This window comes from Salvelinus sp. IW2-2015, unplaced genomic scaffold (genome assembly GCF_002910315.2).
Source record: "Salvelinus sp. IW2-2015 unplaced genomic scaffold, ASM291031v2 Un_scaffold3048, whole genome shotgun sequence".
Lineage (NCBI taxonomy): Eukaryota > Metazoa > Chordata > Actinopteri > Salmoniformes > Salmonidae > Salvelinus > Salvelinus sp. IW2-2015.
Genome location: NW_019944340.1, coordinates 15587 through 29787, shown reverse-complemented (window position 1 = coordinate 29787; position 14201 = coordinate 15587). Strand labels below are relative to the sequence as shown.

Sequence of the window (14201 nt, the reverse complement as noted above, 5' to 3'; positions counted from 1 at the left end):
AAAAAAAAAAAATCGGGTTTGTTTTTGAATTCTTTGTGAATCTGTGTAATCTAGGGACATATGTGTCTCTAATATGGTCATACCACTTGGCATGAGGTTAGGAAGTGCAGCTCAGTTTCCACCTCATTTTGTTGGTAGTGTGCACATTAGCCTGTCTTCTCTTGAGAGCCAGGTCTGCCTACGGCAGCCTTTCTCCATAGCAAGGCTATGCTTACTGAGTCTGCTACATAGTCAAAGCTTTCCTTAAGCTTGGGTCAGTCACAGTGGTCAGGTATTCTGCCACTGTGTACTCTCTGTTTAGGGCCAAATAGCATTCTAGTTTGCTCAGTTTCTTTGTTAATTCTTTCCAATGTGTCAAGTAATTATCTTTTAGTTTTTTTATGATTTGGTTTAATCTCCCTCTCCCTCTGTCTCTGAACCTCCAGTGGAAAGCCCACTAACTCACTAGGCGACCGTTGCCATGGTGTCGCATGTACAGCTCTCCATTGACTGGTCCCTGTGGGTAATAAGCTCAACCCATCCACCGTCCTCACCTCAAACCCTCACCCCGCAATTCCTAACCCCTGGTCAATAGCTCTAACCCAATCCATCTTTCACAAAGCGACAGGCCTCCAGTTCCTAACCCCTGGTCAATAGCTCTAACCCAATCATCTGTTCACAAAGCGACAGGCCTATTCCTAACCCCTGGTCAATAGCTCTAACCCAAAGAAGGACTACTGCCTGGGGAGATGCTCATTGATCTGTTTACAGGTCGATTAGTGTGGGGATGACCACACACACACACACACACACCACACACACACACACACACACACCACACACACCACACACACACCAACACACACACACACACACACACACACACCACCACACACACCACACACCACCCACACACACACACACCACACACACACACACACACACAAGAGGCACCCACAAGCACAGGCACGCACGCAAAGCTACACACACACACACAGACTAATACAAAAACACCACCACACCTCTTTGCTGCCTCCTGTGACAACGGGGGTGGCAGCATCATGTTGTGGGGGTGCTTTGCTGCAGGAGGGACTGGTGCACTTCACAAAATAGATGGCAGGAAAACGATGTATAAGCAACATCTCAAGACATCAGTCAGGAAGTTAAAGCTTGGTCGCAAATGGGTCTTCCAAATGGACAATGACCCCAAGCATACTTCCAAAGTTGTGGCAAAATGGGTTAAGGACAACAAAGTCATGGTATTGGAGTGGCCATCACAAAGCCCTGACCTCCAATCCTATAGAAGATTTGTGGGCAGAACTGAAAAAGCGTGTGCGAGCAAGGAGGCCTACAAACCTGACTCAGTTACACCAGCTCTGTCAGGAGGAATGGGCCAAAATTCACCCAACTTATTGTGGGAAGCTTGTGGAAGGCTACCCGAAACGTTTGACCCAAGTTCAACAATTTAAAGGCAATGCTACCAAATACTAACTGAGTGTATGTAAACTTCTGAACYACTGGGAATGTGATGAAAGAAATAAAATCTGAAATAAATCATTCTCTCTGCTATTATTCTGACATTTCACATTCTTAAAATTAAGTGGTGATCCYAACTGACCTAAAACAGGGATTTTTTACTATGATTAAATGTCAGGAATTGTGAAACACTGAGTTTAAATGTATTTGGCTCAGGTGTATGTAAACTTCCGACTTCAACTGTACAGTACATTGGGCAGACGCTTACACTCTAGTCAGATRATGTGATAAGTCAATGTGACCAGTACTGTGTGGACCTGATAAAGTGCTTTGAGGCCCAGTAAAAAATGCCTCATAAAGGCACCTTATCAGTTGCGCTGTCAATGTATTTGATTGATAGGTGGAGGCGGCTGGTGATGATCCAATGGAGCCTGACCCCCGGGTGACCTTGCCAGCAGAGAAYGGGGTCAGCCACGCCCCCATCATCTCCTCCAAACCCCCCAGCCTGGTCAGCCACCAGCCACAGCCCACAGGTAGAGGTCAAATCTCCACTTGAACTTACAGTAATAATAATAATAATAATTTATTAAACTTCTATAGCGCTTTTCATAATAGAAATCTCAAAGCGCTTCATGAGGAAAAATCAAACAAACAAATACTACATGACCAAAAGTATGTGGACATCTGCTCGTCGAACATCTCATTCCAAAATCATGTGCATTAATATGGAGTTGGTCCCCCCTTTGCTGCGAAAACAGCCTCCACTCTTCTGGGAAGGCTTTCCACTTGATGTTGGAACATTGCTGCGGGGACTTGCTTCCATTCAGCCAGGAGCATTAGTGAGGTTGGGCACTGATGTTGAGCGATTAGACCTGGCTCTTAATTCCAAAGTTGTTTGATGRGGTTGAGATCAGGGCAGGCCAGTCATGTTTTTACACACCAATCTCGACAAATCATTTCTGTATCGGCCACCACTCCAGCTGATGCTTGGCATTGCACATGGTAATCTTAGGCTTGTGTGCGGCTGCTTGGCCATGGAAACCCATTTCATGAAGCTCCCGATGAACAGTTCTTGTGCTGAGGTTGCTTCCAGTGGCAGTTTGGAACTCTGTAGTGATTATTGTAACCAAGGACAGATGATTTTTAAGCGATACGGGCTTCCGACCGCGGTTTCGTCTGTAAGCTGTGTGGCCTACCACTTCGCGGCTAAGCCATTGTTGCTCCTAGACGTTTCCACTTCACAATACAGCACTTACAGTTGACCAGCTGGGGCAGGGCAGAATTTGATGAACTGACTTGTTTGTTCAGCTCTTCTGTAGGCCATTCTACTGCCAATGTTTGTCTATGGAGCTTGCATGGTTGTGTCACACTATTTTTGCCATGTAGTTTATCATGCACTGTGACTCCGATATGGCAACCAGTTAACTTACATTTGTTTCCACAACACATTTACCACCCACTTGGGTTGCCAGATACATACCTGCCAAAACCCGCCTAACAGGTGTATATTGTTCATCAGGTTCAGTGAAAACTGCAGTGAAGACTGAGGATGTCATTCAGTGTGTCTCTACAGGTAAGACAGAGTAAGACTCAGTAAAAGCTAAGTGAAACATGTGTGGTCATTTTGTCTATCTGTACTGGCATTAACACACAATCTGAACATCACAGAATTGTGACCCTGTATGTAAGAAGCAAAAACTGGCAGGAAGAAAGTCATTGATCAAAACACATATTTCTCTCTCTCTCTCTCTTCTCCTCACTCCTCTCTCTCTCTTCTTTCCATCCTCCTTCCTCAGAGATGGAGGCCCAGACAGTAAGAGGAGTTGAAGCAGAAGAAGGGCTTTGTGAGGGAGCAGAGGAAGCAGTATAAAGAGATGAGGAGTTGGTAAGGAAACACCACGTAAGACAGACGAGATGATAAGGACACACGGCCAGGGCTGCAGAGCTGCAGAACAGCACCAGCGCAGGACCTCCGCGCTGCAGAAGAGCCACAAACGTGATGGAAGAAAAGTAGGTAGCCCGCTCTTCTTTTCTCTCTTAGTCTCCTCCGCTACTCTTCTCTCCTCCTCCTCTTAGTCCTCCTCCACTATCTTCTTCTCTCCTCCTCTTAGTCTCCTCCACTACTCTTCTTCTCCTCCTTCTTCGTCTCCACCGATACTTCTTTTCTCCTCTCTCTTAGTCCTCCTCCGTATATCTTCTCTCCGCCTCCTCTTAGTCCTCCTCCACTACTCTTCTTCTCCTCCTCTCTCTTATATCCCTCCTCCTCTAGATACCTTCTTTCCTCCTCTTAGTCCTCCTCATTACTCTTCTTCTCCTCCTCTGCTCTCTTTTCTTCTAGTCCTTCCTCCACTATTCTTCTTCTCCTCCTCTTAGTCCTCCTCCGATACTCTTCTTCTCCTCCTCTTAGTCCTCCTCCGCTACTCTTCTTCTCCTCCTCTTAGTCCTCCTCCCTGCTCTTCTTCTCCTCCTCTTAGTCCTCCTCCCTGCCCTTCTTTCTGTATCCCTCTATTCCTCTCACCAGTGGCGATTTTAGGATATAAATATTGGTAGGCAAAGCAAAAAAATWATCCATGCCAGCAAAGCCACTACACAACACAACACTAAACAATAGATTCATTGCACTATAACGGTGACAAACGGTGCCCACAAACTCTCCCAACAGAAGTCCCAACACCTTACCACTGCTACGCCTTGTCTGGCAGCGAGACAGTTCATTCAGCCGAATTTATTGCCTTTAAAAAAAAACATAGCTGATATGGCTGACTTGCTTAAACAAATGTGGATTCTACTGACAATTGAGATGTACAAACTATGGCATAAGGGGACGACAAGCAGATAAGAGGCAATCTGTCATTTTGATTAAGACATTAATGAACGAGCTAGGACTCAGAACATGGGGCGTTCTTACAGTATTCTCCCTGTACACCAAGTCAAAACCATAGGATAAATAAAGGGGGCATATAAGCAGACAATGAAAGCTCTTACAATATTCGATGATGACATTTCTCTAAAACAGGCAATAGGATACATTTGCACCAGCAAGTCAGAACAGTAGGCGAAATTAAGAGGGGGAAAGGGATCAAATTATTAGGGTGATGCACATGGGCTACTAACAGCTTACCACACAACATACACTTAGTATTACTTTCTTAGCTACAGTATACATATCTCCCTGGTCAATCWGCCACTCCTTGGGCTACAATACATATTTTGCCAATTGGCCTGGACCCCTTTTACTGCCGACACGGAGGCCCGCCGATTCAGCCACGACTGGTCTACCTACGTAATCCGCCGAGGTGTTTCAACAGGCTCCTCCGTTGCGACGTTCCCTGAAGGCCCATCCGCGGCTCGCTAGCTGTCTAGAGCATATCGGACTGTTAGCTGAAGAGGACCATCAGCCAATTTCTTGAGCAACAATACCTATTTTGCCTGGACCCTTTTACTGCCTACACGGAGCCCTGCCAATCCAACACGACTGGTCTGCCGACRTAACCGTCCRAGGGGGCAACAAACAACAGACTTCTTCCACCGCGACGTCCCCCCTAAGGCCCTTCTGCTAYTCTGYTATCCCCGGCCCGCTAGCTGTMTGAATCGCCATGTCTCCAGCTCGCCTAGCCTCCCACTGGTCCCTATGATTACTCGGCTACGCATGTCTCTCCCTAATGTCAATATGTCTTGTCCATTGCTGTTTTGGTTAGTGATTATTGTCTTATTTCACTGTAGAGACTCCAGCCCTGCTCAATATGCCTTAGCTAGCCCTTTTGTTCCACATCCCACACATGCGGTGACCTCACCTGGTTTAAATGGTGTCTCAAGAGGCAAAACCTCTCTCATCATCACTCAATGCCTAGGTTTACCTCCACTGTATTCACATCCTACCATACCCTTGTCTGTACATTATGCCTTGAATCTATTCTTCCGCGCCCAGAACCAGTTCTTTTAGCCTTTAGCTGTACCCTTATCCTACTCCTCCTCTGTTCCTCTGGTGATRTAGAGGTKAATCCAGGCCCTGCAGCRCCTAGCTCCACTCCCATCCCCAGGCGCTCTCATTTGTTGACTTCTGTAACCGTAAAAGCCTTGGTTTCATGCATGTTAACATTAGAAGCCTCCTCCCCAASTTTGTTTTATTCACTGCCTTAGCACACTCTGCCAACCCGGATGTCCTAGCCGTGTCTGAATCCTGGCTTAGGAAGGCCACCAAAAATCCTGACATTTCCATCCCTAACTATACATTTTCGGACAAGATAGAACTGCCAAAGGGGGCAGAGTTGCAATCTACTGCAGAGACAGCCTGCAGAGCTCTGTCATACTATCCAGGTCTGTGCCCAAACAATTCAAGCTTTTYCTTCTAAAAATCCACCTTTCCAGAAACAAGTCTCTCACCGTTGCTTCTTGTTATCTTTTAGGGATAGACGTGYCGCTAGCGACCCACCTTGACAACATCCGGGGAAATTGCAGAGTGCGAAATTCAAAAATACTAAATTCGTAATATTAAACATTCATGAAGATACAAGTGTCTTACATCATTTAAAAGCTTAACTTCTTGTTAATCCAGCCGCTTTGTCAGATTTTTCAAAAGGCATTCCGTCAGTAGAGGATGCCTTGTTATTCTTAAAGCTTTTCCTCACCATCTTAAATAAGAATGCCCATTCACAAAAATGTAGAACCAGGAACAGATACATATAGCCATTGGTTCACTCCAGACCTGACTGCCCTTGAACAGCACAACAACATCCTGTGGCGGTACTGCATTAGCTTCGAATAGCCCCCGCGATATGCTACTTTTCAGGGAAGTTAGGAACCAATATACACAGGCAGTTAGGAAGCTAAGGCTAGCTTTTCCAAACAGAAATTTGCATTCTGTAGCACAAACTCCGAAAGGTTCTGGACACTGTAAGTCCATGAGAATAAGAGCACCTCCTCCCAGCTGCCCACTGCACTGAGGCTAGGAAACACTGTCACCACCGATAAATCCACGATAATTGAGAATTTCAATAAGCATTTTTCTACGGCTGGCCATGCTTTCCATCTGGCTACCCCTACCCCGGTCAACAGCCCTGCACCCCCCCCCCCCCACCCCCCCACAGCAACTTGCCCCAAACCTCCCCCATTTCTCCTTCACTCAAATCCAGATAGCTGATGTTCTGAAAGAGTTGCAAAACCTGGACCCTTACAAATCAGCTGGGCTAGACAATCTGGACCCTCTCTTTCTAAAATGATTTGCCGCAATTGTTGCAACCCTATTACTAGCCTGTTCAACCTCTCTTTTGTATTGTCTGAGATCCCCATATATTGGAAAGCTGCCGCGGTCATCCCCTCTTCAAGGGGAAGACACTCAGACCCAAAACTGTTACAGACCTATATCTATCCTACTCTGCCTTTCTAAGGTCTTCGAAAGTCAAGTTAACAAACAGATCACCAACCATTTCGAGTCCCACCATACCTTCTCCGCTAGCAATCTGGTTTCCGAGCTGGTCATGTTGCACCTCAGCCACGCTCAAGGTCCTAAACGATATTATAACCGCCATCGATAAGAGACATACTGTGTAGCCGTATTCATCGACCTGGCCAAGGCTTTCGACTCTGGCAATCACAACATTCTTATCGCAGACTCAACAGCCTTGGTTTCTCAAATGACTGCCTCGCCTGGTTCACCAACTACTTCTCAGATAGAGTTCAGTGTGTCAAATCGGAACTTGTCCGGACGTCTGGAAGTTTCAATGGGGTGCCACAGGGTTTCAATTCTTCAGGCCGACTCTTTTCTCTGTATACATCAATATGTCACTCTTGTTGCTGGTGATTTCTGATCCACCTCTACGCAGACGACACCATTCTGTATACTGGCCCTTCTTTGGACACGGTGTTAACATAACCTCCAGACGAGCTTCAATGCCATACAACTCTCCTTCCGTGGCCTCCTACTGCTCTTAAACGCAAGTAACAACTAAATGCATGCTCTTCAACCATCACTGCCCGCACCTGCTCGCGCCGTCCAGCATCACTTATCTGGACAGTTCTGACTTATAATATTTGGACAATTACAAATATCCTAGGTGTCTGGTTAGACTGTAAACTCTCCTTACAGACTCACATTAAGACTCGTATTTCCAATCAAAAATGAAATCTTAGAATCAGCTTCCCTATTTCGCAACAAAGCATCCTTCACTCATGCTGCTACATACCCTCGTAAAACTGACTATCCTACCGATCCTTGACTTCGGCGATGTCATTTATAAAATAGCCTCCAACACTCTACTCAGCAAATTGGATGCAGTCTATCACAGTGCTATCCGTTTTGTCACTAAAGCCCCATATACTACCCACCACTGCGACCTGTATTGCTCTCGTGGTTGGCCTTGCTTCATATCCGTCGCCAAACCACTGGCTCCAGGCATCTATAAAGTCTTTGCTAGGTAAAGCCCCGCCTTATCTCAGCTCACTGGTCACCATAGCAGACCTGCCCATAGCGCGCTCCCAGCAGGTATATTTCACTGGTCACCCCCAAAGCCTATCCTCATTTGGCCGCCTTTCCTTCCAGTTCTCTGCTGCTAATGACTGGAACGAACTGCAAAAATCACTGAAGCTGGAGACCAATATCCCCCTCACTAACTTTAAGCAGCAGCTGTCAGAGCAGCTCACATATCCACTGCACCTGTACGTAGCCCATCTGTTAAAATAGCCCATCCAACGACCTCATCCCCATAATTGTATTTTTATTTATTTTTTGCTCCTTTGCACCCCAGTATCTCTACTTGCACATTCATCTTCTGCACATCTATCACTCAGTGTTTAATTGCTAAATTGTAATTACTTCGCACTACGACCTATTTATTGCCTTACCTCCCTAATCTTACCTGTAATGTTTTATGTCCAATGGCCGATGAGCACCAATAGTTTTATCTATAATTTCTCCTAATTTAAAAAGGATTTGCCAGTAAGACTGTCGACTTGATTCATGATGATGACTGCTAGCTTGCTAAGATAAGATTTTTGAAAGTATGATGTTGATTGGACATAAGCTACTGTGAGTTAACGTGATTAGACGTCATTTTAATCTGTGGCCAATGACCTTGAACCTTCTTGGATGGGCACTTCTAATGTAACTCTATGGCAGCATCCAAGGGACTACCTTAGATGTAGGCGGTGATGTAGTGTCCCATGAGTGACAGAACACTAAGCCAATCATGGTGTAACTATAGAACATTACCCAATCCCGGCACAACTAAAAAATTATCAACCCCTACGTGTGTGTTTAGCAGGTCGGAGCAGTCCCTGTCGACCCTGGAGCAGGAGCTGTGTGTGTTGGACCAGGAGTCCAGTCAGAGACTGTCTGAGCTGAAGGAGAAGCAGCAACAACAGCTACTCACACTGAGACAGGAGCAGTATTACAGTTGAGAAGTACCAGAAGAAAGAACACAACCAAAATGGTACAGGCACCGCATGCACACACACATCCACCCCACGCACTCCGCACACACACACACACACACACACACACAACACACACACACACACACACACACACACACACACCACCACACACACACACACCACAGCACACACCACACCGCACACCCACCACGCACCAGCACACGCATCACGCCACACGCCCACGCCACGCACACACACACACGCACACCACACACACGCACACACACACACACACACACCTAACCATATCCTCAACCAGAGTTATACTAGAGACCAGCGTACCTAACTACATACAGTAGATCTATTATTTGCGTTGAATCAGCATTAACCCTCACTCAGTAAAAATGCGGGCTTTATGGCCAAAATCACCCTGTTTGTGCTGACCTTAGATCAGTGTAAAGATTTCCAGTGCTCCTCTACTGCTTTGTGAGATGGAAAGACTGAGTGTAGTAACTGATCTGTGGTACAGTTTGTGTGGATGAGGTGTAGGGTTTATCCATGATGAATAGAACCATACTGACAGACCAATTATATTCTCCAATGTCAACTGATAAGTCATGCCTGAAGTTAAACAGAAAGCATGAGTCAGCTATCATATGCTACGAGGCAAACAAACTGTAGGATAACCATTGTTCTTTTTCCTGTGGATCTCTAGCTGTTGGAGAAGTTGACAACCATAGCCGAGGAGTGTCAGAGTGTCCAGCTGAAGAAGATCAGAGACATCTGTGACAAGTAAAAAAGTGCACACACACACACACACACAAACAAAAGCACATTCACAAACAAAATCACACAACACACACGTCACACACACACACCACAGCCACACACACACACACACACACACACACACACACAACACACACACACACACACACACACACACACACACACACACACACACACACACACACACACACACACACACACACACACACACACACACACACACAAGAAGCTCATGTATGCATGTATTTCATGGGGTTTCACTATCCTCCTATTTCTCCACAGGGAAAAGAAAGACGTGAAGAAGAAGATGGACAAGAAAAGACAGGAGAAGATTAATGAAGCAAAGGCCAACAACAAGAACGTGACAGAGGAGTAAGTACATGGGGTTGGGGAAGAGACCTCCTAATACATAAGTGTTCATGCTCCTTAAGGCCACCAGATGGCGATGAAGATTCATGCCTGACTGACTGATCTAGCTAATGATCACGACAGGACCAGTTTAATACAAATATTCCGTAATTTTTCATAGAAAGACTTAATGCTTGTAGGTCATAGGTCATCAGGYAGACCTACCAACTTTTATATGGTCCTTTGAGCTAGATTGGAACAAGGAACATCAGGATTRTTGACTGTTAAAGTAAAGGTTACATTTGAGGAATCTTAAAGAGAGGTTTGAGCTGACATCTGTATATGTTTACAGAGAGAAGCTGGAAATCAACAGGTCATTTGTCAATGAGGTGGTGCAGTATATCAAACGGGTAAGTGTGTGTGTGTGCGCACGTGTGTGTGCGTGTGTCCATGCCGGCGTGTGGCTACACCTTACTCTTGCCTACCTCTGTATGTCTGTGTAGTTGGAGGATGCTCAGAGTAAGAGAATGGAGAGACTACTTGAGAAGCACAAGGACATCAGACAGCAGATTGTGGATGAGAAACCCAAGGTATGGACACGTTTACCCTCAAATACAGAACTGTAGGATGAAGTTGCTTCTAACCAATCATTCAGTGTCAGGAATAGGATGCATACCAAATGTCACCCTATTCCCTATATAGTGCCCTGCTTTTGACCAGGAACCATAGGGTAGTGCCCTGCTTTTGACTAGGACCCATAGGGTAGTGCCCTGCTTTTGACCAGGACCCATAGAGTAGTGCCCTGCTTTTGACCAGGACCCATAGTGCACTATGAAGGGAATTGGGTACCATTTGGGACAGAGACATATTTTCAACCCATAAAGGTTCCATTGGTTAACCATTTCCATCATGTCCATTGTTACTGTGATTGTAGGAAGGAGGATCCCCAGAGGACCAGGGTAAGACATTCTGCATCTGTGTGCATTAATACAGCTTCAATACTTAAGCATTAATAACAATGTATACAGAAGCTTTAATAAGAAGGCAAAAGCTGAAGAATGATAACAAGTGGATGTGCAACTTTCCTCTGACCCTGCCTCTCTGTTACAATAACCCTGATGGTCAACTGCCGCTCAACCCAACCGTCCCAAAGTACTGTCCCTGCCAGAACGGCCTTTCTTTCCTCTATCCTGTCTCCTCATTCTGCTATGTACAGGTAGCTGGGTCTCTAAACCCAGTTCCCATGGTTTCTTCCCCCTCTTCCCCACGCTCAGTGATCTCCTCTGTGCTTGGGTGCATGGGTCAGTTGTCTATTTTCCACCATGTTCCCTCTCTGAATACTCTMAAATCTATGGCTGTGTTGCTACATGTTTTGGAAGTAAAATACATTTCTAAACCTTGCGATTGTATATGGAAATATAAAGTACACTTTTTTTAACCTAGACCTAATGTATTGGCGATATCTATATGAGGACGTGGTAGGCAGCAGACATATGCTGAAAGAGGATGCATGGATGATGTATATACTGTCCTCATTAGTGCATGACAACACATTTTAGTAGTTTGTGTGTTGACCACACGGGGTCAGCGTATCCTGGAGCATTAGCCTGGTAGCTCTTACCAGAGGGATATACTACTGCCCTGCACCACTGCATGTGCTTTTCTTACACTTCCTCATTTCTATCTCAAGGACATTTCTTACAACATGCATCAGGCTGAATGCTGTGATAAGAACAGAGAATAATTATACAATGAAACAAAAACAGTTCTCTCATGAGTAACCAGCATAGGGCTAATGGAGGAGGGCATGAGTAACCAGGATAGGGCTAATGGAGGAGGGCATGAATAACCAGGATAGGGCTAATATGATGACAAACACACACACACACACACACACACACACATAAACTTAACAAGTTCCACAGACATGTGACTAACAGAAATTGAATAATGTGTCCCTGAAAAAAGGGAGGGGGTCAAAATCAAAAGTAACAGTCAGTATCTGGTGGGGCCACCAGCTGTACTGCAGTGCATCTCCTCCTCATGGACTGCACCAGATTTGCCAGTTCTTGCAATGAGATGTTACCCCACTCTTCCACCAAGGCACCTGCAAGTTCCCAGACATTTCTGGGGGGGATTGGCCCTAGCCCTCACCCTCTGATCCAACAGGTCCCAGACTTGCTCAATGGGATTGAGATACGGGCTCTTCGCTGGCCATGGCAGAACACTGRCATTCCTKTCTTGCAGGAAATCACGCACAGAACGAGCAGTATGGCTGGTGGCATTGTCATGCTGGAGGGTCATGTCAGGATGAGCCTGCAGGAAGGGTATCACATGAGGGAGGAGGATGTCTTCCCTGTAACGCACAGCGTTGAGATTGCCTGCAATGACAACAAGCTCAGTCCAATGATGATGTGACACACCGCCCCAGACCATGACCACATCCAAATTGATCCCGCCTCGGTGTAATACTCATTCCTTTGACGATAAACACGAATCCGACCATCACCCCTGGTGAGACAAAACCGCGACTTGTCAATGAAGAGCACTTTTTGCCAGTCCTGTCTGGTCCAGCGATGGTGGGTTTGTGCTCATAGGCGACGTTGTTGCCGGTGATGTCTGGTGAGGACCTGCCTTACAACAGGCCTACAAGCCCCCAGCCTCTCTCAGCCTATTGCGGACAGTCTGAGCACTGATGAAGGGATTGTGCGTTCCTGGTGTAACTCGGGCAGTTGTTGTTGCCATCCTGTACCTGTCCGCAGGTGTGATGTTCGGATGTACCGATCCTGTGCAGGTATTGTCTGCCTTCCTGTTTTCCTGTACGCGTGTCTTAGGCGTCTCACAGTACGGACATTGTAATGTATTGCCCTGGCCACATCTGCAGTCCTCATGCCTCCTTGCAGCATGCCTAAGGCACGTTACGACAGACTCAGAGTAAGTAGGTCCCTGGGCATCTTTCTTTTGGTGTTTTTCAGAGTAGAAAGGCCTCTTTAGTGTTCTAAGTTTTCATAACTGTGACCTTAATTGCCTACCGTCTGTAAGCTGTTAGTGTCTTAACGACTGTTCCACAGGTGCATGTTCATTAATTGTTTATGGTTCATTGAACAAGCATGAGAAACAGTGTTTAAACCCTTTACAATGAAGATCTGTGAAGTTATTTGGATTTTTACGAATTATCTTTGAAAGACAGGGTCCTGAAAAAGGGTTTATATACATTCGTGATGGGGGTAAAAATCCATACAGTTACATTCACAATATTATTTTTGATGATATTAAATCGATATGTGACTCCAAGTTTCGATTTGTAATAAAATATATATATTATATACAGCATATAYTGTATATATACACACACACATGGCAAAAGTATGTGGACACCTGCTCATTGAACATCTAATTCCAAAATCATGGKCATTAAYATGGAGTTGGTCCCCCYKTTGCTGCTATAACAGCCCCCCCTCYTCTGGGAAGGCTTTCMACYAGMTGTTGGAACATTGCTGCATGGACTTGCTTCCATTCAGCCACAAGAKCATTAGTGAGGTCAGGCACTGATGTTGGGCGATTTGGCCTGACTTGCAGTCGGCGTTTCAATTCATCCCAAAGGTGTTCGATGGGGTTGAGGTCAGGGCTCTATGCAGGCCAGTCAAGTTCTTCCACATYGATCTCGACAAACCATTTCTGTATGGACCTCGCTTTGTGCACAGGGGCATTGTCATGCTGAAACAGGAAAGTGCCTTCCCCAAACTGTTGCCACAAAGTTGGAAGCACAGATTTGTCTAGAATGTCATTGTATGCTGTAGCGTTAACATTTCCCTTCACTGGAACTAAAGAGTCTAGATCGAACCATGAAAAACAACCCCAGACCATTATTCCTCCTCCACCAAACTTTACAGTTGGCACTATGCCAATGTTTGTTTATAGAGATTGCATGCTTGTGTGCTTGATTTTATACACCTGTCAGCAATGGGTGTGACGGAAATAGCCGAATCCACTAATTTGAAGGAGTGTCCACATACTTTTGTGTATATACTATATAGTGTATACAGTATATATATTTGTTTTTTAATAGGTAGCATTAGTTAGCGCTAGTCTGCTGTACGTAAGTCAATTTGTAAGCCAATTTGTCTTCAGAACTTTTATTTACATCAATCAAAACAAATTTTTCATGGCTCTCACCTTGTCCCTCTGCAGCAGACATGGTTAGCAATATGTTTGGAACATTGGATCGCAATACATAC

At 45.5% G+C, this 14201-nt stretch overlaps 1 protein-coding gene across 1 annotated transcript in view; it reads left to right on the top strand.

The window, feature by feature from the left end:
• LOC139025674 (1-phosphatidylinositol 4,5-bisphosphate phosphodiesterase beta-1-like) overlaps positions 1-10553 on the top strand; it is a gene marked incomplete at both ends in the record, with an annotated part of 55703 nt that extends 45150 nt beyond the window's left edge. The window contains 7 exons of the mRNA XM_070440835.1: positions 1856-1988; positions 2975-3028; positions 3252-3268; positions 9542-9618; positions 9898-9987; positions 10316-10373; positions 10467-10553. Coding sequence (XP_070296936.1) covers positions 1856-1988; positions 2975-3028; positions 3252-3268; positions 9542-9618; positions 9898-9987; positions 10316-10373; positions 10467-10553 — 516 coding nt within the window. The remainder of the gene's footprint in view (positions 1-1855; positions 1989-2974; positions 3029-3251; positions 3269-9541; positions 9619-9897; positions 9988-10315; positions 10374-10466) is intronic.
• Between the last annotated feature and the right edge of the window lie 3648 nt (positions 10554-14201).